This window comes from Pundamilia nyererei, unplaced genomic scaffold, assembly GCF_000239375.1.
Source record: "Pundamilia nyererei isolate P.nyererei 1_Seehausen unplaced genomic scaffold, PunNye1.0 scaffold00049, whole genome shotgun sequence".
In the NCBI taxonomy this organism is placed as follows: domain Eukaryota; kingdom Metazoa; phylum Chordata; class Actinopteri; order Cichliformes; family Cichlidae; genus Pundamilia; species Pundamilia nyererei.
Genome location: NW_005187450.1, coordinates 1692522 through 1716707, shown reverse-complemented (window position 1 = coordinate 1716707; position 24186 = coordinate 1692522). Strand labels below are relative to the sequence as shown.

General features: G+C 38.8%; 1 protein-coding gene across 1 annotated transcript in view; it reads right to left on the bottom strand.

Moving 5' to 3' along the window:
* cntn3a.1 (contactin 3a, tandem duplicate 1) overlaps nt 1-24186 on the bottom strand; it is a 75694-nt gene that overhangs the window by 17001 nt on the left and 34507 nt on the right. Inside the window, exons 5-11 of the mRNA XM_005732947.1 lie at nt 23371-23466; nt 14404-14607; nt 13148-13250; nt 12397-12581; nt 9841-9980; nt 6112-6241; nt 3760-3910 (exon numbers count right to left, since the gene is read on the bottom strand). Coding sequence (XP_005733004.1) covers nt 3760-3910; nt 6112-6241; nt 9841-9980; nt 12397-12581; nt 13148-13250; nt 14404-14607; nt 23371-23466 — 1009 coding nt within the window. The remainder of the gene's footprint in view (nt 1-3759; nt 3911-6111; nt 6242-9840; nt 9981-12396; nt 12582-13147; nt 13251-14403; nt 14608-23370; nt 23467-24186) is intronic.

Below are 24186 nucleotides of genomic sequence, written 5' to 3'. Positions count from 1 at the left end.
AGGGTTTGATTAATTCTATTTAATGTGATGCCAAAAATGCACCCTTTTGCCTTGGTGGAAAAAAAAGACAAAATTGGCCACAAGCTGGAGAACAAATGCTCAGATTAAAAGCTAAAAGGATTTATTCATGTGTTCAGCATGCAGGGCAACACAACCATTCATTTCAAAACCCATATTTCATCATGGCATTATCATATATCGCTCACACGAGATTGGTTTGATATGTCGCAAAGCACCTACAGTTAGCATCTAACCTTTCTGCTGGGTTTTAAAAAACACATTTCCACTGCCATCTCTGATTTTCCTTTAATTACTAGATGTAATTTATTACATGCCTTGCTTACTCAAGACACTTAGCTTGCCATGATTAGAGAAAGAGGATATCTGCTGTTTTTCACTTATCTTGATTTCCACAGAAAATAATGAAGGCGTAAACTTACATTATTTATTTATAATTGTCGCTCATTATCTGTTGTACTTTGTAGAGAGAAGGAAATTAAGCACAGAAGCATGACAAACTACTTGTTACAAAAAGCCATCTCTCAGTTGTCACTCTGAATGTGACTTGCTGAAATGTCCACACTGTCTCCACCAGCCCTGATCATCCCAGAGGGGAAGCTATATAGAAAAAGACAATAAAAAAACTCAACTTTCTCGGTCGTGCAAGACAGCCACTGCTGGTTGAACTAATTTGTTCGGGTGTTGTCAAAGTTATTACAAACTCATTAAGCCTCATGAGCACAAATTAAAATTTCCTAATGTGAAACAGATGTTACACTTAGATTGGGATGAGATGGTTTAACTGACAAAACGGAAGACATGATTATTGCCATGTGTCAGGATTTCTGCGTTGAAAACTAATTTGTCAAAGGAAGAGACTACAACGCCGAACAAACACTCAGCGCTCGAAGGCAAAATGTGTTATTGACATTTTTGATGGATGCAAAGGAGAAAATCCTTCGGCGTCATCTCTTTTACAAAGCCGAACCGCAGTGGAAAATCTGTCTTCGGTTTATTTCTTCGGTCGAAAAGGTCATGACAATTTGATTAAATTATCTCCCAACAATTTTTGATACTGCCTTTCTTATGGTCAAACAATCTTTTGACCATATTTGTATCCTTACAAATCAATTATCCTGTCAATAAATGTCTTGCCCTGCAAACCCACACTAGAAGCTCCCACATCATCAACTGAACTGCACATTATGGAGTAACGGTTAGAGGCCAGGTTTTCAGAAATAACTGGTATGAAACGGGAGCTTAAACGCTGATTTTTAAAAGGTCCCTTTAAGGCAACGTGGATCCGTTAAAATGTTTTAAAATGACCTGTGTCGCATCAAAGGCTGAAGGAGTTAAAATACATTAGCCCCTTCAACGGTGCCCATTCCCCACGGAGCTGGGGGTGTACTCTCCAAACTGAACTGAGGGCTTTCCTTTGTAATGGGCTATAACAAAGAGTTATGGATATGAGATGTCACACGGATAACACTTGCCATTAAACAGTGCAGCAGACAATGTCAGGCCTCGTCTTCACCAAAGCTACAAAGTAAAGGTGTGGGATAAAGATGTAAGGAGAATTATCAGCCTGAAATGCTTTTGCTTGGTTCCCCTTCCTTTAAAAGGTTGCCCTGGAGCAATTAAGGCACTGGGGAAATTTGTGGGGCACATAAAAGCTTGAGCAGTGTGATATAGTAAACAGACACTTTACTTCAACCTTTCTTGCTGGTGTTAAAGTGAGCTTCTGGCTGTGATCTAAAAGCCTGCACTGTTTCTCCATGGTGCAACAAAAATCAAGAGGCTGTAAATGAAAAACATTACTTTAGCCAACTTAAAAAGCGCTGCATAATTAACTCAGCGTATTACTACGAACTTGCAGTATACTTGGGTACTACTTGTGTCACTCACAAGTGAAGCACATTCTGGAAACACAGCTGGAAAGCTCTTTGAGTACTAGGATTATAAATTGATTGCCATTACATGATAAAGTGATACATATACTACCGTTTAGCATAACGATCTTAAGCACCGTGGTTCAATCTAAAGGTAATATTCCTGAGAGCTATTTCCTATATCCGTTTTGCAATAGCTGGCAGTGGTCAGCGCTGAAATTAAATTAAGGTAAGCACTTTATCGTTGACCTCAAAGTTCTCCACATAAGTGCACAGAAACCCTGTTATAAAATTATTTCGTTATACGGTGAATACTAGGAACGCGAGCTGGAGTAGGTATCACCCCTGCATGATTTCATTAATCAGATCCCGCCTTGTTCTTAGTTGATTTGTTTTCTCCTACTCCAGATCCTTGAAACATTATCCCTGGAAGATTAGAAGGAATTATGGGTACTTTAGTTGAGCCAGTGGGATGGATTAGTGTTGTGCCACTGCTGTAATAGCATTGGTAACAGCCCCCATTTCGATGTGGAGCAAAGTAAATGCTAATGAGCCAGGAACAAGGGAATAGGCTTGCAAGAGATGTTGCAATAATGTCAGAACCTAACGTCTTGCATGCATCTTTCCCACTTCAGGGCAAGGCTCTAACGTTAAATCCCACAGGGCAAATCTGGCCTTTATAGGTACAATTGATAATGCAGTATGGATGCAATTTCCTTCAATACTTAAGAGGGTGATAAATCTGCAAGCTGGTCCCAATATTTATCAGCCATTTGCAACCATTTGCTGCTGCAAATAAAATATTTCTCTGAAGTGAAGAAATCGAACCCCATGATTTCCAAACCTACACTCTTGCAGCAGAGAGCCGAGACATGACAAAACCTCCGGCACCCCCCACTGCAGTGCCAGTGGGTATCCCAGAGGTTAGATGTGGAAAAGCTGCTGGGCCAGGTGAACAATTAATCCCATGTCAAGAGAGAAATGTGAACCCCTGCTACATCACTGGATTTGCCAGCAGGCGAGCTTTACCTACTGCTGGTGCACTGCTGTTCAAAATACAGATGTTGTCAAACAGAGAGCGAGTGATTTACTATCATACAATGGCAGATTAAAGCAGTACACCTAAAATATTTGCCCCAAAAAACACATTATTGAGGAAAAGTGAATGTCTGCATGCATCCATTTGCTGCATTGTGTGAGCAAACAGTAGAAATCTCCATCAGTCACTAACTTTACTTCCTACTTCTACCTTAGCCAGTATTATGTCTCAAGGGGAAGACTTGTTTTTCCTTTTGCCTTATGCTCTCCAGCACACAGCGGCATCACATTGATCTGTACTTAACCTGACTTTTAATAAAACAAGTTGTATAGCTGGTTTCCCTTGTGTCACCAACACTATCATAAAAGAATGTATGTCCAGCAGCCGTCAATTGATCCGTCCTTTTGGGGATTCACTCCTTCCGTGTCTCGCTGGTGGTCTGGCTCATCGTCTAACTTGTGCTCTAATGACCCTCCAGGCCTTACATGCAGCTAATGAGCTGATGGATCAGTGCATCGATCCAAGTGCCGCAGTCTAGGAATGCCCAATTACCTTAAGTAAACAGTGCAGAAACTCAGCTTTGAGCACAGCCTGAAGACTACAACAGAGTTCAGGAAGGAAACACAGAAAGCAGGGAGAGAGCACACTATGCAATTCAAATTGCATTGTGTCACACTGTGATTTTACTCTTTGCTATTTGTCACTTGAATATCAAGTAGGGAAAAATTGAATACATCGATAAAAAACCATTCTGCAAGTAAAGCAGAAAAGCTAAACAATAGTGATCCCCCACTCAATACACTTACAGCTCAACACAAAGAAACCTGTTACCTGTGGCTCTCTCTCAGGGCTTCCTTTCCCTTCCGCCATGAAATCATGCCTCGAGGAGACATCCTGGGCTTGCATTCGATTAGAACGTCGCCACCCTGTCGGGCCAAAGTTTGGGCCTTCAACAAGTTCTGGGAGAAGTCTGGAGCAATTGCTGGTGGACAAAAAAGAAAAGAAAAGTGGAAAGGCATGTGAATACTGTGAGGGAGACAAGAGAGGCGCAAAAAAAAGGAAAGGGAGAAAAAGAGACCGATGAGCAAGGTGGAAGAGCTAGAGTGCCTGAGCTTCCTAAAACACGCAGGTCACTAAATCCATTAGGCAGGTCAGCTCTCACATCCTTTTCTTTCAACACACACATATCCACTGTAATGCATCCGTAAATGCAGGAGAACAGACGTGGCACATTTTATTTGAAAAGAAAGTGATTTTCCAGATTTCCTTGGGACGACATTATGCATTAAAGATAAAACCGCGGGACTCTGAAGCAAAACGAGCGAATGTAAAACAAGAGGGAGGCTTTGCTGCTGTTGCTTTAGGCCTTAATTACTAAGGCGCCGTCGTCCGGAGCTGTTTTGTATGCGAAACTACTCAGCAGAAAGCTCTTCAAAGTGAATACACAGCCTGGCGCCAGTGACATGGCTGAGCACCTGCCAACATATGCCGGTGCACGTGCGTATGCAGCACTATACAACAATGTACGCTTGCACCTATGCACATATTGCCCCCTCACAATTATTTCTTGACACTCTGTGTGAAAAGCAAGCCAAGAGTTTCTGTCTTCCTCGTTTTCTCTGTTTACATGGGTGGTTTATATGACCTCGGGACTTTCAGTACAATCTGTTTATAATGGGTAACTTAAAAGCAGGCCGCGTAGACCAATGTCTGTCATATTCTCTACTTGAGAAAAGAGAAAAAGCAATAATAATAATTGAATTTAATTAGCCAGGCAAGCTTAACATAGCTAATTATAAACAAATCCACCTACTCAAGTTTCCAACATATTTAGATGTCTTATAACTGAAACTATTTATTAATTATTCATTATATTTCTGATGCAATATGCAAATCCAGTTAACTTTCTGTGACAATACAACAAGTTATTGGCATTAGGTATTAGTAATCGCTGACAATTAGTGGCCAAGCTCTTGTGTGGTGACTGTTTTACTGCTACAGTAATTTTAGACCTTCGCACCAAACATTTAAGCCGAGCGGCTCTGTGACCTTTACATCATCAACCCTGTCTGCATTCTTGCAGTTACTTTATGTCCAGCTGACTGTCAGCGTTAGATATGTTTCTGAACAGAAAGCGTTTAAACCTCATCTGTCGAGCCGTGGCATTGCTCCTGAGAGTTTTACAAATGTTATTGCATCAAACTCACACGCCAAGGTACTTAAAATGCAGTTTGCAGGAAAAGGATTCACTCTGTTTCCAAAACAATAGCCCAAATGTGCAGAGCCAAATGAGTAAGTATACCAGACAAGATATGGAATATATTTTTTCAGCTCTTCGTACCCAGACGGTTTCAGCATCTTGTTTGTTTTGTACTACCTTTACCTGTTGACATGAATTCCTGTTGCCAATTATGTGCCTGCCTTTTGACAATTTCTCCAAACCAAAAGCCTTTTACTCTAACTCTATAGTATATACTGCATATTGTGTCAGCTACTGCAGCTGTACTTTGAGACATGCCTCATCTTCCATAATTACACTGCATCTACCGAAAGTAACCATACATCAAAAACACAAACGCATGTGATCCATGAACTTCACAAGAAGTGGAGGTTTTCTGGTAATATTCTGGAAACTGTGCATAATGAGCATATTTGCATAATTGACAGTAAAAAGTTGTTCTTATTTATGTTATGCTTGGTATCAGTGCACCCTCTAAGGTCATCATCTGTCTGAAACAAGCCATTTTATTATGTGCCTCTTGACGATCTAGTTGAAAACTCTGCCTGATGATATTTGAATAACATAATATATAACTATTCAACATATAGTTGTTTTATCCTGGTATACACAAACACTCAGTTTATAGTCCAGTAAACATGTCAGTCACTTTGGCCTTGCTAGGCATGGACACGCATCAAATAAGGTCATGTGCACAGAGCTAGAGTACTACTGGCAACAGAACTTCAGAAATAATTGTGTTTTTTCCTCAGTCTCCTTCACAGAGTGAAGAAAACTCATATTTATTGTATTGCAAAGACTTTTCTGAAAGAGTAAAAAAGGAGAATGTTGCTGGAAAAATGTATTTAGCATTTTTATTCTAGCAGGTATAAGAGATATAGCCTTGGGTTAAATTCTGTTTTGTTAATTTAGACAAATGAACAGCTTTCTATCTTTGGTCTTACCTACAACTCTCAGCTCGGCATTGGTAAAGATTCGACCGTGCTTGTTCTCTGCCACGCACTGGAACATGCCAATGTCAGCCAGGTTCAAGCTGCTGATTGTCAGAACTCCATTATTCACCTGAACTCTGTCCTGTTGGAGACAGAAAGACACACATGCATGCATCAAATACTTAAAATGATCTGAAATGAAAACTGCTCAACAGCCAGACAACAAACAAGTTTAGAGAAAATTCGAGGAAGCAACTGAAGGTTCTTGCCTCAGGTGCAAAATATGCCCCAGTACACTCCAAGGTTTGCATCTAATCAGGACCACCATCTTTGTAGATGGTATTCTGGTACTCCACGTACTCTGCACTTCAACTGGTGTTTTACTGAAACCGAGGAGAACTTGACAGCACGTCTCTAACGGTAAAATTTGTATTTTAACAAGTATATGATACAGTAAAAGTGCTAGACTGAAAAGATTTACAGTGGGCAGAGCTATATTGAGAGATTTAATTAATATTCATTACAGAACAATAATTAAAATCAAGCACATCAAACTTGCTGCTGACTCTTTTTTTACTCCACCAAATACTCAGGACCTAGTTTATAAATATATATAGATATAGATATACAATGCTAGTAATTGTTTTAAAATGAATACATATACCTTCAAAAACACCTTCGTAATAAAACTGATACAAAGTTCTTCACTTTCCACTGCTCGTTTGACCTTTACAAGGTTTGGCACCTCTTGTTTCTCCCGTTTTATAGTTACCCCAATTTAATTGTGGCAGCACTCATTGTTCTTGCCCTTGATCTTTCCATAGAGTGTAGCTGGACCTTTTAATGCCTCTGACAAAGTAGTCCAGAGGGTCCTGCCGCCAGTCTGTCTGTCGTCTGGAATCATTACAGCACTGGCACTTGAAAAGACAAGGACTGTCCCTTAACGTCAGTCTGTGACACCGCAGAGGACTTTCAAATAGAGTTCTTTCTGACGACTAGTAACAAGATAAGAGACATGGCTGACCTGGCAACTAAAACCACCGCCAGAGGATGTCCTGGGTGTTGATGCATCCAGCAGTTTCCAGGTGGAAAATAAGCAGTCCCATAAATTTGGCTACGGCTGGGTGCATGTATGTGTATTCAAGGAAAAAAGAAAATGATAAAGAGAGAGGGAGAGGACCACAAAGAGAGGGAGGATTTTGAATAGATGATAGATGGTTCTTTTCAGGTTACACAGTGCACAAGCCCAGGGCTGTGCACTTATGAACCCATAAAAGCATGGGTTGGTGCCATTCTGCACTATTCTGTACCCTGACACTTAGTGGTACCTCTATCACAATCTCCTTAGCACTGAAGACAAATTGTGGCATTGTCTACTTTATCAGCATCTTTAATTATGCTTGACTCCTGTCTGATATGAACACTTTATCAAACTGAGCTCTGAAAAGTTAAGTCATGGGCACCTTGTTGCTGCTTTCTCTGTATCTTGTAGTGATCCTATCGCTCACCTATAGTAGCTAGACTGTCGCAGGTATGCAACTACACCATTAGAACTGCGGAAGGCACGTAGCAGGTTTTGAGGGTCGTAGGCAGAGAAACCATCTCTCGTGTATGTAACTAAAAGGCGGAGCTGGTAGTGTAGTGAAAAAAGTACAAGCATGAGTGGGTTCTTGTTTTGCCGGGGTGACATTTTGAAGTGACAGCTCTCCTCTGCGCCATTTAATTCCCTTGGAACAGACGGAAAATGAGGTGGAGAGGGAGGAAAAAGCTTGAAAGATAGCTTAAGAAAGAGAAAGAAAGCGCCGAGGATGCTGAGACAGAGAGGAGGGAGAGAGAACTGATCCATTCTAATGAGGAATAACAAATGGCCCCCTTGGCCTTCCCCTCCTGCTCCCTCTCCTTCTACACTGCTGACCTTTGGGTTTGGAAATTGATTTACTGTTGCCGCGGTTGACGGTGGCATTTTGAAAATGGTAACACCCCACCTCATTAATATAGCCACATGTACAGAGAATATGTTACCTTGGCTACCTGCCAAAGGAAGTTTTACAGTGTTATTTACTAATCAATGCTGCAAATGCGCATGTGGAATGATAAGGGCTTCCTGTGGTTAAGCATGTGTGGGCCTTCAAATTAAATAAAACTTGAAATGGCTCAGAGATAAAATGTTTAAAATAATATTGCCTATTTTTACAGATTCAGACTTAAGCTGCTCCTCATACAGACTTTGCAGATTAATACTTTGGTGTCATAATGGCAAAAACTTAATCTTCCTTGGTGCTTGTGTGTTGACATTAAGCTCTTAAATTAAAGTGTCACATATTTGGGGTACCTATCTTAGTTCCAGACAACAAAACCCCACCAGCCCCCCCTTTAAAAGCATGTCCAAACTAAATAGGAACTGTCCAGTTTTGAGCCCATTACACCCAGCCCAAATTCTGACACAATCGGTGACTGTGATTCTCTAGAGCTGGTCTTTTTAGGCAGAAAGCACACTCACTCCAGCAGCACAATAACACAAAACAAGGCAAATTGCCTAAATGTGAAATGCACTTTGGATGATAAGGCATTTCTCACCCTCCCCAGAGAGGAGAGACTTAATGATAAAATTGAGAGTTGCAGATAAGAGTGAGATTGAGCGCTAAATTGTCGACAAAGTCCCCAGTTGATGACAGGCAGAAAATGGCATCACTTTGGCTCCTTTGCAAAACACATACAAACACCCACCCCCGGCACATACACACACACATTTGATGCCAAATTTAGTCCCAAGCAAATAGAGGCATTTCAAATTGACATGTTCTTGCCAAGTACAAGCCTATGAGTTGGAAGCATTATTTGCTTCGAAGCAAAGTGAATCCCAGCAAAACAGCGCAGTAACACGCAGTGCATCCTTTAACCAAGATGCACTGCATGTTACTGCAGGAATCTGCTGTGATCTTATCATCTTTCATCTTACACATTAAATTACGTTCATCTCCAACCAATGAACTGGTTAAGGGCTGTTGACGGAAAAAGAAATATTGCTATGCTGCTAACAATAACAATACCATTTAACTACTAGCCTATATACTTCAGTCTTTCAGTAGTCTTAATGTGCTTGTTTTCAAAGCACACCTTCGTACTACTTGGTATTGATTAGAGGTGGAGAGGACAAATTAGTATGTTTTTATGCTGGTAATTAAATGCATCTTTTATGGAACCAAATCTAAGGAGAAAAGTAAGCACACGGTGCATGTTTATTATGTGTGTGGTTAAAACGTGTAGATGAAAAAATAAAAAAGCAGGATAGCTAAACTGTTCTGTTTTTTGCTGCTATGTTGCAAAGTCTTACAACCAACCACCTGAAACAGCAGAGGAGTTTGGCCAGCAAGTGATTTGCACAACCACAATTTTAAACTGATTTTCTGGCATGAAAGTAGAGTTATCATTTGATTATCTTGTTTCAAAGAATCTTCAGTGTTTGACAATTCAGCCAAAGTTAATTTGACAATTCAGTCTGAAAAGGTGATGCTTCTTTGTTTCAGACTGATTTTGTGATCAAAGGTAAGATCCTTTTCTTTCTTTTTTTTTTTTTTTTTACCCATCTTGTATTATTTTAATTTATTTTTCATTTGTTTCTTTCTATTTTTGTTGTGCTTTTTTGTGGGGGCCAGTGCTGCACAGAGGAGGGAATTGGCTTTTTTTATGTGTCTTTGCAGCAATGTAAGAAATCTCAGTTTAGGAAGAAATCCATTTTACCTCCATGGGGTCCAGAGGCTCTCCATTCTTCAGCCAGCGGTACGAGGGTTTTGGTTTGCCACTGGCCTTGCATTCCCACACCAGAGTCTCATCAATGGTCTTCTGTACATCCTGAGGCTTTTCAGTAAAGTGAGGTGCAGCTAGAAAGTCAAAATACACACACACACACACACACACACACACACATATATATATATATATATATATATATATATATTTTTTTTTAATTAACACTTTATACCTAAACACATGCCTTAGCATTACCTCAAGCAGCGGAATTTGAAAAAAAAATCTATGAATTAGCCAAGCACGGCAATTACTTCTTTAAAAAGCATTCAAGGGCACAAATCATAAATGTACTCCTAATTAACTTGAAGCTGACCTCGACATGGAAAATATATAAATAAGTAATGCTTTATAAGGTTAGCACAGAGAAAAATCAATAGTGAATAGGTGAGACCATCCACGGTAAAGTGTAAAAGTTTAAAAAGATGCGGGTCCACTGACACTAACAATGGCTCTCTGCTTCTTTGCTTTCCGCAGTGCAGTTGGTAACATAGGCAAGTGACTTTTTGACACTTGTCATATCAATTTAAAGACATAATGGTGGTTTTCCTGCCGCACAAATAGCCAGCACCTTATATAAGATTTATGGACCCCAGGAAGCACCCACGCAAATGCATGACACCCTGCCAGGGTCAATGAGAGTCAGTCAGGCTTGATTAGGTGTGCTACTTTAATAATGTAATAATAATAATATCATAAAGTATTAGCACCTATAGCACATTCAGTGCCAAGGAGGTTTTTTTGCAAAGGAGCTCCTCATCCACGTACAGCAACTTCAGCCAATCATTTTCCATTTAAAATACAGTGTTTTATAAATGGTGTCATTTCAGATCAAAATGTGATTATTTAATAAGACAATCAATATAAATTAGTTGTACCGCATTTTATGAACCTTAGCATAGGGGTGGGGTTACTGCCAAATAAAAAAATCTGCTGTTTAATAACATAAAAGACAAAGAAACAACAAATCTTTATATGGATGAAAGGATGGCTGCTTTTATGGACTATTGTGTCTGTGAATACAACTCTTTGTAAAGCAATATGAGTAGCTATGGATGCATTTCCTGTTCAGTAGAGATCCGATAATATTTTGTTATCAAATGGTTATTTTAATGATCTTTTTGATAGAGGGAAGTATATTTAGTATAGTAAATGTGCAAAGTACTGAAAATGTGTGACTATAGAAACAGGAGTGCATGACAGCCTGTTAACAACATTACAAATGAGGTTGTCTGAGATAACATAATGGAATGGAAGAAGCCATGCAAGTGACTTCTACACAAAGTCAATCTGATTGAGACTGAGCCCATTCGAATGCAGTAAACCATGATCTGATTACTTAAAACCCCCTGGAACTGCAGAAGGACAATTAAGCGGGGAATGAAAGGAGAGAGGCCGACCCTTATTGTTACTGTGCTCGTTCTGTTTTGTTGTCACTAGCTCCACATCCCCGTATTGATTCTTCTATTCTTCTGCAGAGTTGATGGATGTCCCACAAGCCCCTGTCTATGGGACTTTAAAATGAGATTACTGATTTTTATCACCTGGCAGCTGGTCAATCTGTGGGGCTTTGAGATGAGACACGACTTAAATCTTACAAAGAGAAACATGACTTCCCCACAACTGTAGCTGAGATGAGGCACAGAGGCCAGCGCTCTAGCTATAAGTTGCTGAAAAATCACTACCTTGTTTAGAACATGACCATAACACTTGATCATTTTACTTATTTTAAGCATTGTCAGCCATGCTACTGCTTGGAGTAATGCATATTCAGTCCTCAGCCTACCAACAGGTACTGTGAGCATTTCATCTAACCCACAGCTCCTGCAAAAAAAAACCCTATTATCATATCAAAGACATCCTCCTTCACAGGAAAGAAAAATCTGGATTTGATGATTTCACTCAAGCACATCCCTATTGGGACTCGTGGGCAGATATCATCAATGCATAAACTGCAAAATAATGGAGAGAAAAACCATAAAAATACTTAATCAAGGACTGCTAAAAGCTTTTTCAGAATATGGTCCATAAGTCCAGTGTGGTGAAGGAAAAATCACGCCTCTCTGAAAGGTGGTATAAATCTGTGTGCCCCGTCTTACCTGCTGGCTCAATAAGGAGCTTGTCTGAACTGTACTACTGGTAATAGGTTAATTTACTACCACATCCCACTATATGATGCAGTTGTATACAGGCTCTAATAAAAACCACAGATTGCATGACAACATATAAAACTTTCTGTTACACTCCACGCCAATGGCGCACTCCTGTTCGAAAGATTTTCAATCATACTTCAGAGCAGTGAACCTCTGAAGAGGTTTAAATAAGGTTATGAATCAGTGGGTAAAGGATTTGGTAAAAGTCTCTGAAACTACATGACATATGAGGAAGAAGACTGACAGGTTGAAGGCATGAGATATTTTTTTAATCTCTGAGAGGTGTGAAGTAAGGTAAGTTTGAGATCAAACACAGGCAAACCGCGCTCCTGCTCACCGTAATAAGACAGCTTTCCTTTCACCGAGTTTTTTCCTCTGCTGTTCTCTGCCACACATTCGTACATCCCGGCATCCTCCTGCTGGAAGTAAGGGATTTCTAAAACTCCACTGGCTTTATTTATGTCCACCTTCCTGGTAAAGGAGGCTCCGTCCACTTTTTTCCAGCTGATTGTTGGCACAGGGCTAAAACCACAAAAATACACACACACACCCAAAAACAACATATATCAACACTGGTGTTTAACATAATAAACTGGTGACAGTTCATGCTAATATATTCATTGGTTGTTGATTGTTTATTTGACTTATATGGATATGGAGCCACCTTTTTGTGACAGAAAAATGAAGAAGGCTTGTACAAATATTACGTGTAGAATTTAAAAATCTTTCTACAATTATTGAATTTGCACAATTTCAATTATACAAATTTATGCATTTCACAAATGTCTTTGAAAGCAACTTTCAAATATTAGAGCTGCAAAACTAAAAATGGCCAATGAGTATTTTGGTATATTATTGAGATCTACCTTCACTTAATATATGAGAAAGAATAATGAATATTAGCAATAAAGTGCTTTTAAGTAGAAATAACATGAAACATGAAGTTGTGAGTGTTTCTTTTCTTTACAGTCTGTGAAACAAGAAGAGTATTATTTTTTTTTTGCTCTTACCATGCAGCTTACAATGGCAAAGCAAACAGCTCAGTGTGTAGTTATGAAAGTGGCGTAACAATTCACAGCGGGACGTACTTTCCAAGTGCAAAACATTCCAGTTTGACAGTGGAGCTCTTAGCAACGGGGACAACTTCAGGAAACTGCACTTCAATCTTTGGCTCATATTCGCCCATCACACCTGCAGTTACAGAGAGAAAAAAGGGAGAGATGCCTCACATATATGAGGGGGGATTCTTTCAGCTTAAGGACTGAAAAGGTCACAATGAAAGAAAATCAAAACATACTTTAGATCACTATGTGATGATGCTGTATATGGGCTCTAAGAACTTCTACATCTCACTCTGGGAGATGTTTTTGATTGCATTTGTTGGCTTGTAGATTTAAATTTCAATTATTTTCTATAAAGGCACAGTGAAAACGTTTAACTTAATGAGTCAAGTCAAAGTCATAAATGATAGAAATGATTACACTCATGTATTTTTCATCCAAAACAAGTACTGTTGCACATATAATTTGTATAATTATACACAAAAACACATTCTGGGAAAGAAAACTAAATAAAATAAAATGTATACTGTTTTTGTACAACATGTTAAAAATATAGACACAAACGAGTGACTCCAGGACAGTGCATATATTGCTATGTAGGTGGGCTGACCTCCTTTTACATATTCACTGTAAACACCTCTTACTTATCCTGCCATCATCTCTTAATCTCAAAACAATGACATTAATTTCTATGTGATGGTAACGTTGTGCAAATTAGTCAAGCTGAGAAAAGTATATGTACCTTAAACAGTGACAGAATTACTTTACCTATTCCTTAATGGTATCACACACTTTTTAATACATGTCAGTATATCGTATTTGTATATTGTATTCTATATTTGTATTTATGCTACTTAAGCTTTTATGCACCATGGGAAGAAAATATTGTGTAATGACAATAAAGAGTTTGTTCTTGAAAGGTCAGTTTTCAGATGTGCAGGCATTCTAGATTAACTTTAAAACTACTTTAAAAAAAGATTCATTTACCACTTTCTAAAATAACATCATGAAATGCACAGTGCAAAGAGGTTGCCGTGCCTGGAATGTATAAAAATAAATTCATCTGACTTTGACAATAGTGTTTCCATCTTTTCAACAATCAGATCAGAGAATATCAAAACGCTCTGAAAACACTCTCAGACTTGGCTGTGAAAATTGCCAAGTTTTAATGAAAGTCATCGCTATAATTAAAAAACAAAAAAGCCTTTCTCAACTTTACATGTCTCAAAACACAGTCCCTATTTTATACTCTGTGTATTTTTAGTAAATAGCTTCTTTCATACCATCAACGCGCAGGACCAGAGGTGTTGGTGGACCTTCAACGCTGCTTTTGGTGACCGTGTTGGTGACTACACAGGTGTAATTCCCCACATCAGAGGGTTCCACTTTCGCGATGTAGAGATTGCCCGTCTTCTGGGACACAAATCGCCGCGTGTCCTGGGTGACATACGAGGGGTGCTCATTGAAGATCCATGTGAAGCTAAGTTCTGTGAACGCAATCAAAAAGCAGCAGATGAAAAACACATGCTGTGTTTGAGCATCGCCTACACCCATATACAGATAATGTGTGCTTCATCAGCAGCCTCGTCACTTCAGAGGGTAAGTGGATGCCTTCAGGGATAAAGCAATTAGTGGATTGGACTGAGCACCAGCCTTCCTTGATTAAAAACACAATTTATAATTGAAGCGCAATTACTCTTACTCACTGTTGAATAAATGTCCTCAATATGGTAAAAGTTTCATACGTCCACTAATCTGAAGTCATGATGCTGTGAATATGAATAATTTGCTATTCAGAGAGTAAGAATTCTGTCATAGGAATCCATAATAACACATAATAAGTGAGTTTTCCCGATTTAAACGCAGCTTAAAGTAAAATTCAACTGTAAGTGGACCATCCTTAATTTTACGTATGCTGTTTAATTTTTATTTCTTGTTCTTTATTTGACTTACCTTTTCTTTCTGGGATTTATAATCCAATAAGAATTCAATGAAGCAACAGTGGATGTACACAGAAAAAAAAGCATCTCCCCTTGTGGTTGTTATGTAGCTACGGAAGGCCCTAAATCAAACTTTAAGCTTCACCTCCTGCATAAAAAAACAGTTCAACGCCCGATAAAACCAATATATTACAGATTTGGTTATTTGGTATTGTACCACCTCGTCTACTATTCATCATCCATGATAACAAGCCTCTGGAAAAGCCTCCCAGTACTATCAACCAAATGGAGTGCAGTCAGAGAGGCTTTGCACTAACAATCAGCAACATTATAAAAAAGGAATGATGGTGTTTTGACATATTGACACTAGGATAGATTGCTCTGGACCATATTGCATCCCTGTCCCAAAAGCAATCTTGGCTGTTGGTAAAAACTTGTCTAAGTGATGATTCTGCACTACAGTACAGGGAATAATTGAGATGTGAGTCGGACACTCATCTACTGACTCAGTATTCTTCACTTCTGCTCATTAGGGGTCAAGAGGATGTGTGGGCTTTGGCATATTACTGCTAACCTTGCAGATCACAAAGTGATACAGAGATCATAATCTTGACAACGTGTGTAACAGCTTTGATTATTTTATTCGTACTACCCTGGTCACCTGCATTCTCTTCTTTAACTCCTAGTCACAGGAAACTGGCCTGACGTCTCGCCAGATGCAACCTGTAGGGCCCTAATCTGAGAGCTGAGTGGTAAAATGCAAAGAAAAATCCTAAAATTATGACATTTTCAAAAAATCTCTGTACACAGCTAGGAAATCCAGGTAAAGATAATGGCATCTTAGCCCTTAAGAGAGTTATTAAGGTGAAAAACTGCCAGGAGAAGGGAAGAATTTCAAGAGTTTTAAGCTTAAGAGTTTTTTAAGGAGTTGGAAAACCAGCAAAGACAATCATCACAGAAACTGATGAAAGCTGAGCCAATTTCTATTAATATGTAGGTAAATAAATATAAGCAAAGACATAAAACAACTTTCAGCACTTTATAAAAAATGCACATCTGTTTTCATACTTTGTGTTGTAGGCACTTTTAAAGTAGTATCTGTCGCTTCTTTGGTCAGAGTACCTCTGAGAACATTCCTAACTAACACCTTTCTAGAAATGTTTACACTAACTTAGTCTGTTTTATAGTCCCTGTAATTATGCCAGCCTCTTTCCTGTGACCCTGTAAGTGAGTTTTTGTTTGAGTTCCTGTATAATGAGCATGTGAAGGTGTTCCCTTTTTACCAAGCACAGAGCAGATTTTTATATGCATTGGAGGAGTAAAGGACAGCCTGACCTTGTGATCAACACAACTGCAGATTGAAACTTGGACCACATATTTCAATCACACCTTTCTCTCCAAGAATGTGTCAGTGATGCCCAGAACTCCAATATGAGAAATAATTTTTACAGTATGTAAAATCATGTGTGTAAGCGCCCTCTTTTTTTGGCCTTGGTGTGTGGCTTCTTCTTTGGATTTACCTTTTGAGCATACTGTTTTGCTTGTGTCAACAGTGCTATATAATGTACATGGAATTTGTTACCACCATACATATTACCTCATGTTTCAAAAAATTAAATACATGAAATAGTCAGTAATTAGTGAATAACAGAAATATGGACAGGTGCATATTTTTAAAAAACTTGATTCAGACAAAAACAAGTACTGCCCCCAACTGGTTGTGCTGTAGGTTTCTTCCTCTTAAAAGGGAGTTTTTCCTTCCCACTGTCGCCAAGTGCTTATTCGGAGGGGGTTGTTTGATTGTTGAGGTTTCTCTCTAGTATTACAGGGTCTTTACCTTACAATTGACGCGACTGCTGTTGTGATTTGGTGCTATATAAATAAAAATAAAATTTAACTGAATAGAATTGAATTGAACTTGTATTTTGAATTATTTAGCAAAGCTAAGCTAACAACCTTCTGACTGTACGCTTATATTCAAGAGTGGGATTGTTCTTCTCTCATAACTCTTTGCCAGAAAGCAAAGAGGTGTATTTCCCATAACATTGAACTAATCATTTAATTATAGCCATAGCACTTCACTTTTAAGGCATCTCCTAGCCTCTATGACTTACCAAACATAAATTCTAGCTCTATCCATTCAAACCGCAAAGGGAATCATTGAAATATCCTCCTCTCTCATAAATAATACATGCCAGCTCTCATCCAGGCATTTCCATGTATATTTAATGTCTGTTTTTGAAACAATACCCTCTGTAGATGCAAAGCGTGACACAGTGAACAGCAAATAAGAGATTACTAATTGGTTAGTTAAAGATTTATGGTGAGAAAAGGAAGCAGGAAATAGAAATTGGAAAGCACCATTGGCTGTATCTTATGATTTGACTTAAGAGCCTACTATGGATGGGCAGTAATGGAATAATGCAATCATGACTGACAGTGAGTGGCAGATTTTCATTTTGTTTCCATTTAGCCTTTGTATAATGAACAGGCAGCATCAATTCCCCCTTAATGATCTGAGAAGAGGAAAGAGAAATGGAACATGACAGGCCAAGGACATACTGAATCAAGAGTGGGTTTTTGCACAAGTGTGTATTATATCAAAGAAAAGTACATGCTCAACTTTTTGTCAAAGTTTATTCTCACAAATCTTTTACCTCAACAGAAACAACCATCAACCATGGCTTCCTCTCTGTATTCATAATACAAAAGCTCACTGAAAAGGCTTAGGTCATGCACATGGGAAAAATCCCTGCAAGCAATGTGGGCTGTTACTAGCCAGCGAGCCCCCTCTGTTTTGGACGAGATGCACTGGGTTGACAAAACAAGTGATTTCAGCCTTGAGTAAATCTGAAAGGCCCATTTCCATTAGGGAAAGGAGGTCAGATGCATTAGGTCCTGGACTAACCAGAACAGCCATTCAAACTGTCTCAAAGCAAAAGATGATACAGAGTGACGTCTAATGCTAATACAGTACAGCACAGGGAAAGAATTATGTCGGAGCCCCTCTTGGACACTTGACAATGTTTCGATCATTTCGAAACGTGCATCAACGCTCTCTTTCAGCTTTAGAACATCCTGGCTGCACCACACTACTTCCTGCTGCGGTCTGAAGGGTTTCGAGGCGTCGTTAAAGTGAAATAATGGCTTCCTGAATCATGCATGGGGCACTGAAATCCTTTACAGGAGAGATGAGGCAGATCCGTGTCCAAGACCACATTTTTTGCTGATCGTGAATTATGTCCTGTCACCCTTTATGAGAACATGCCTTACTTTCCAACACTATGGCAGTCTATTTAAATGCCAGTCAGGATTTTCTGTATCAGATGAAAAACAATACAGCCACAGAGTCATAGAGCATCCCATTATATGTCTTTGCATATTCATTTTTCAGACCTTACCAATTTTCAAGTTTTTGTTTCTTTTATTCTAAATAATCTTTTTTATATATATATATATATATTTGACAAGATCAAACCAAATTTCTCCAGTGAACCTAATCTAATTTGAACAGCTAGATCAGGTACAATATAGCCATGCAGTGAAAATGAGCAGCCGAACCAAGACGAGAATGTGTGGGCGTGTGTGGATATGTATGAATGTGTAAGCATTCATGCATACTGTGAGCTACCCTTTCAGCGAATATGTCATAAAACTGAAGGTGATTCATCCTATAGCACATCTTAACATCTCCGTCAATCGCTATTATCCATGATGACAGCTGAATTTGACAAAACGTTGCCAGAAAATAGAGTATAACAGGCACTGGGCAAGGCCTCCAGAACGGCTATCAGTCTATTTGTACATTACTGGTTTGGACAAATGCAAAGAAAACAGCAGAGAAACAAACTGGCCCAGCTGAAATGCATTTGACCAAGTATAGCAATTACACCACTATAAAATTATGTTGTGACAGTCTGAAAGCACTTAATATGAAAATTGGATTTTTTGGAGATCCCTCTGTTTCACATTATCACAAGACATGTCCCGTATTCTATTTGATTGTGTTTATTTCATTCAGCAGCAGTTTATAAATTTATCAGAAAACCAAAAAATTAATTTCTGTTTACTTGAAAGATTCCTGTTCTAGCAAGAGTTACGAGTTACTTCAACATTATTTTGGAGTATTATTATATTCAAAATAGAAACTTTTCAAGAAATGTTTAATGGCTTTTATCCAGCAGGTTCTTTGTTGCAGTTAGTTGTTGAGGAATTAATAAATAGGCAAAACAAATGTTAACATAAAAAATGTGCTCATCCATTTGACATGTTTATAAAACCACGATAATTACTTTAGCTGGTGCAGCCTTGGGTGTGTGCACTTCTTCACCAATTATTCTAATAAAGCCTGTTTTGTTCAGTAAGAAAAATAGCGTGTGTGCTGAATTGGTGTCTCCACTTGGTTCCTATTCAGCCAGTTGTTCCGCCTACTCCTTCCTTCATCCAACCTTCCACCCAGACTGAATAGACTGCTGCCCCAGTACTCAGGCTTGCTCCATGTCGTCACTCACTTCATTAAATGATAGCCCACACCACACTATTCAGGGTAGCTGTGATTTAGAGTGGGCAGCTTGCCTGAAAGCCTCATGTTATGTGTTGTGTTAATGCATTAGTGGTTAGTGTATCCCAGTACTTGGCTTGTTAACTGTTGTACATAAAAGCCTTACTATCTCTCACTTAGTGACTGCTAATTATTTCGTGAGCTATGTTGCTTTGTTATTTATCCATGCCATTTATAGACTGAGGCTCTCGGAGGCTGCACCAGAAAGTAGTTTCTCTTGTTTGCCATAATTATCATTCAACTACATGTTGCAGTATGCCGAGGCAAACAAGTTTTTGTGTAGTGGTGCTCCGTCTTGTACTTCTGTTTAGCCCCTTTTTGCAACCTATTTCACATGGCAGCTGCCATCAGCCTCCAGCAACTGGTCACCAACCCCTTAGGGAATACACATTCCCCTGGTGACTGAGGGTTGCCAGATCATCATCAGCGGATTCCTAGGGCTGTATGGCTGGGGCCCATGCAAAGGGAATTTGTAGGTAGGTAGGTAGGTAGACTGCATTTAGCTTAATTTTAAAAAATGGGTCATGCCATTGCTGTGCATCTACTTATCATTCCTTTTTAAAAGTAGGTAAAGACTCTGTATGAGACTGGATGTGACAGATATGGGCTTGGTACAATGTAACACACTGACAACAATCCCAAATGATGGGCGTCACGTAGGAAAGAGTAAGAAAGGCGTGTGGAGTTTATCTAAAAAAGATTGCATGTGGGAAAAATTGACATACAATATCAACATGAATTATTGAATAGAATCACAGAATAAATCTATTTACATTTGCCTGAAGGAACCCCCCACATCACCACCACCATATCTCCAATGATTTAGTAATTTTTTTTAGCCAAACATGCTGGCACTCATCTTAGCAAACATCTATGAAAAATGATGTTGTCACAAGATCCGAGATCACAGTCACAACAAAGCAGCTGGAGTTCTTGAACAAAGTGAAACATCAGAAGACTAAAAAACCTTCTGAATGTCACGAAGAGGAGTTTATAATCAGAGATGCTACATTTCGGATTCTAATTCAAATGAAATGGTACCCTGGTGATAAATGGGAGCGGAGTCACAAAGATGAGTACAGAAGTAGTACAGAAGGAGTACAGTACAGAAACCCCTGCTGATTTCACCATCTGTTAGTTAAAAGTAAAAACAACGTATTTCTTCACTCGTAATAAAAATAAGGCATAACATACATATATCTATTTTTTTACAAAAGCTGTGAAACTAAAAGAGTAACACTCTACACATGCGAACAAAAATTACCAAGTTCCAAAAGCTTTTAAAAGGTGCACATATTGTAAGATTTCTCACGTATCTCGCATATTGTGAGAGTGAAACTCTCAGCTGCTGTTAATGTAAATAAAGCTGGATTATGTATTATAATTATTGTATGGTTCAAGTGCAGACTTTCAGTGCAGACATAATTTTATATACATATATATATATATATATATATATAGATAGATAGATAGATAGATAGATAGATAGATAGATAGATAGATAGATAGATAGATAGATAGATAGATAGATAGATAGATAGATGAACTGATTTAATACTAATCTGGACTTCCTATTCTGTGCTACCTAAGGCTTTTAGATGTTACTGAGGTTTGTTTATTATTTTTAAGAATGTAAAACATTCTGTTGATTTAGTCACTCCCAAAGTTTTATTTTCCCATCTTGTGGGGTTTCTTTTAAGCCAAATAATTGCCTCCCTCGCTTGTTCTGCCAGCTCTTTAGGTCTAATATTTAAAATTACAGTGAAAAGTTATAAAATACAAATTCAATAATTTGAATGTGCTCATTTGTCATGAAATACCAGTGAAAGGGACCAGACCTCACCTGGCCATGAAATTGCTTGTCAGGCAATAGTCCAATTAAATTTGAATTTGTATGAATGTGGTCTGTAACCAAAAATGACTGTAATTCCTAAATAGCTAATGCAAGTTTTTTTGTAAAGCCCCATGAATTAAAGCTTGAAGTCTATACTTCTGTATGTGACTCCTATCGATACCTTTTTTTTAAGTAAATGAATGTAAATGTCTTTTTGATTAGGTGACTGTACATACAATCAGTACAAGGAGACGTCAGTCAGGATTAATTAAAACCTCATTTTTGTCCTCTTACCCAAAGAGAAGACTGCCCACAAAAGGTAGTCAAAGCACTCACAGTGAGACATTGGGCAGGTGATTTTACTACAGATGGTGCTGTAGCTGAAACTCGAGACAAATATGCATATCTTCCTGATTAAACAAGCGCTGCTGTCTTCTACATAATGCATAAACTACTGGATTAAGATTTCTGTGCCCAGGTTTTTCCAAAATATTTTTGGACACCGTCATGACACTGCTATTACAGCTCAACACTCCAGACAATGCTGCTGTTCAGAATGTGTATTTTGGCTTGTGGACACCTTAGAGTACTTGTCTGTAAAAGAGCTATTACATTTCAAGTCTGCCAGTTGTGTGCATATGGCTCATTATTTTAACTTGTCTTGTTACGACAAGGTGAGACATCTCATTTCAAACACAAAACATAGCACAACAAATATAGGCCTTCTCTTCAGTTTGCAAATGAATGAGACAAAATAGCTCCGTTTGTTCTGCAGGTTTAACGCCCCAGTAGCATAAATGAGGGTTATCGTCTAAAAACCAACACCTTAACAACGTCTTTCATTCCAGTCCCAAAATTAAGGACTTGCAACTTCATCTGGATGTAAAACTTGGCGTACTTGTACTACAGAGTATTAGGGCCATAAACAGTGTTCATTTGGGGAATAGAGTTGAAATTTCGAGATTAAAGTTGAAATACTACTTTGAGAAAAAAGTCAAAATGTGGAGATTACATTTCAAGCCAGACAACTGCCACATCTTCTATACCTGCTACGAAATGCCTCATGTAGATGAGTTAGTGAAAGAACTTGATCAGCTGACTTAATGTGTATTGCGAAGTAAGCCTGAAACCTCTCCTCTGTTTCACAATTTAATTTTTAACTAACCTGTGACTGGCAGCAGGACAATACTATTATATCGTTAGCTTCATAGCATAAGTGCCTAAGTCATTTTTTGGTCAAATTGAGATTTTTGCCTAACTTTACTCCCCTACCACTGCTGCATCATCCTGTCCGTCTGCCTATGTCATCACAAAAAAATGACTTAGGCACTTATGCTATGAAGCTAACGATATTTACAGTAAAACCCTCTGTCATGTGCACTAACATTATATCCACGCAGTGGATAATTACATTCAGCCTTACTGGCAAAAGTCAATCTTAAGACCGGTGTGTAGGAGTTAATACCACTGGATGCTAGCTCGCATTGATAATGTCATAGATGAAAGCAGATGATGTGAAGCCAGCAAGGTATCTTCAGAGAGAGGCTCAATTACTCAGCCTGGCGGGACCCCAGCCGCAGTCAGCCTCTCCAGTCTGTATGCCAAAGATTTTCGTCGCCCCCATTGAAAATCAGGCTGACAGACCAGAGTGTCCCAAAGTAAAAATAACTCACTTCGCTGACTTTAAAAACACAGACAAACAGACAGGGGATCTGAGCTGGAGAACGCAAACACTACTTCCACTTTGTTCAAGTAAAGGAGAAGATAAGGAATCAGAGAGATGATACCACAGTATTTCTACGTTTCTAGTAAAAAAAAAGAAAAAAAAAAACCAGATTTATGTAAGGAGGATATTAAAGGATATTTAAAGAAAATGAAATGAAATGGAAAAAACATTGAGAGCAGTCCATCTTACCTCCAGAGTGGGGGGGAGGGCCACAGAGCAAGACCACTCCTTGACCTTCACGAACCCTCACTGGACTTCTTCTCTGAGTCTTGAAATTCTCCAAGTCTGTTTACCACAACACAAAAGCAATAAAGCAAAAATAATCATTTCATTTTTCATGAAAGCCATAAGCACACAAACACAACAAGTCTGGGTGTTTATAGAGCTAAAAAAAATAAAGAAATGCACTGCAACTCATATATGTGGTTGCTCAATAATTTCATATCTAGTTAGCGCACGGCAAGTGACCAGAGTTTAACGGTGTTATATGATATGCATGCCTGCTGTGAAATACTGGTGGTAGTTTTGCATAAATGCAGACATGGTTCTATAAAGTCCTAAACACTTCTGACTGGAGCAGAAAGCAATTCTTCAAGTATAAGTCACACATGAGTGAATTTAATTGGAACGGCGTATTGTTATCACTTTCTGTGTTTCATCCACTGCACACAGACCAGCAACAATTAAATGACTAAGACTGAAACATCATTTGTATGGAGGCCGATTACTTGTTGACAACCTGCTGAGAGAAAGCAAATAGAGACAGCAATCCTTGAACACTTTGCCTTTTCTTGCCTGCTGCGGCTCTTGGAGATATCGCAGGCGTAGCAGTCAAATACGCAGCTGCCATATAATGACATAATCAAGACTGAATTCAAAAACAGGGCGAAAGAATGCAAAACTGACACCTCCTGTGTGCGAGCACAGTAGGATGAGCGTTCGCAAAATAAAAGCAGAGCGTGATCTTTTCAGACCTTGTGACTAATGGAGAAATTGCATCCAGCA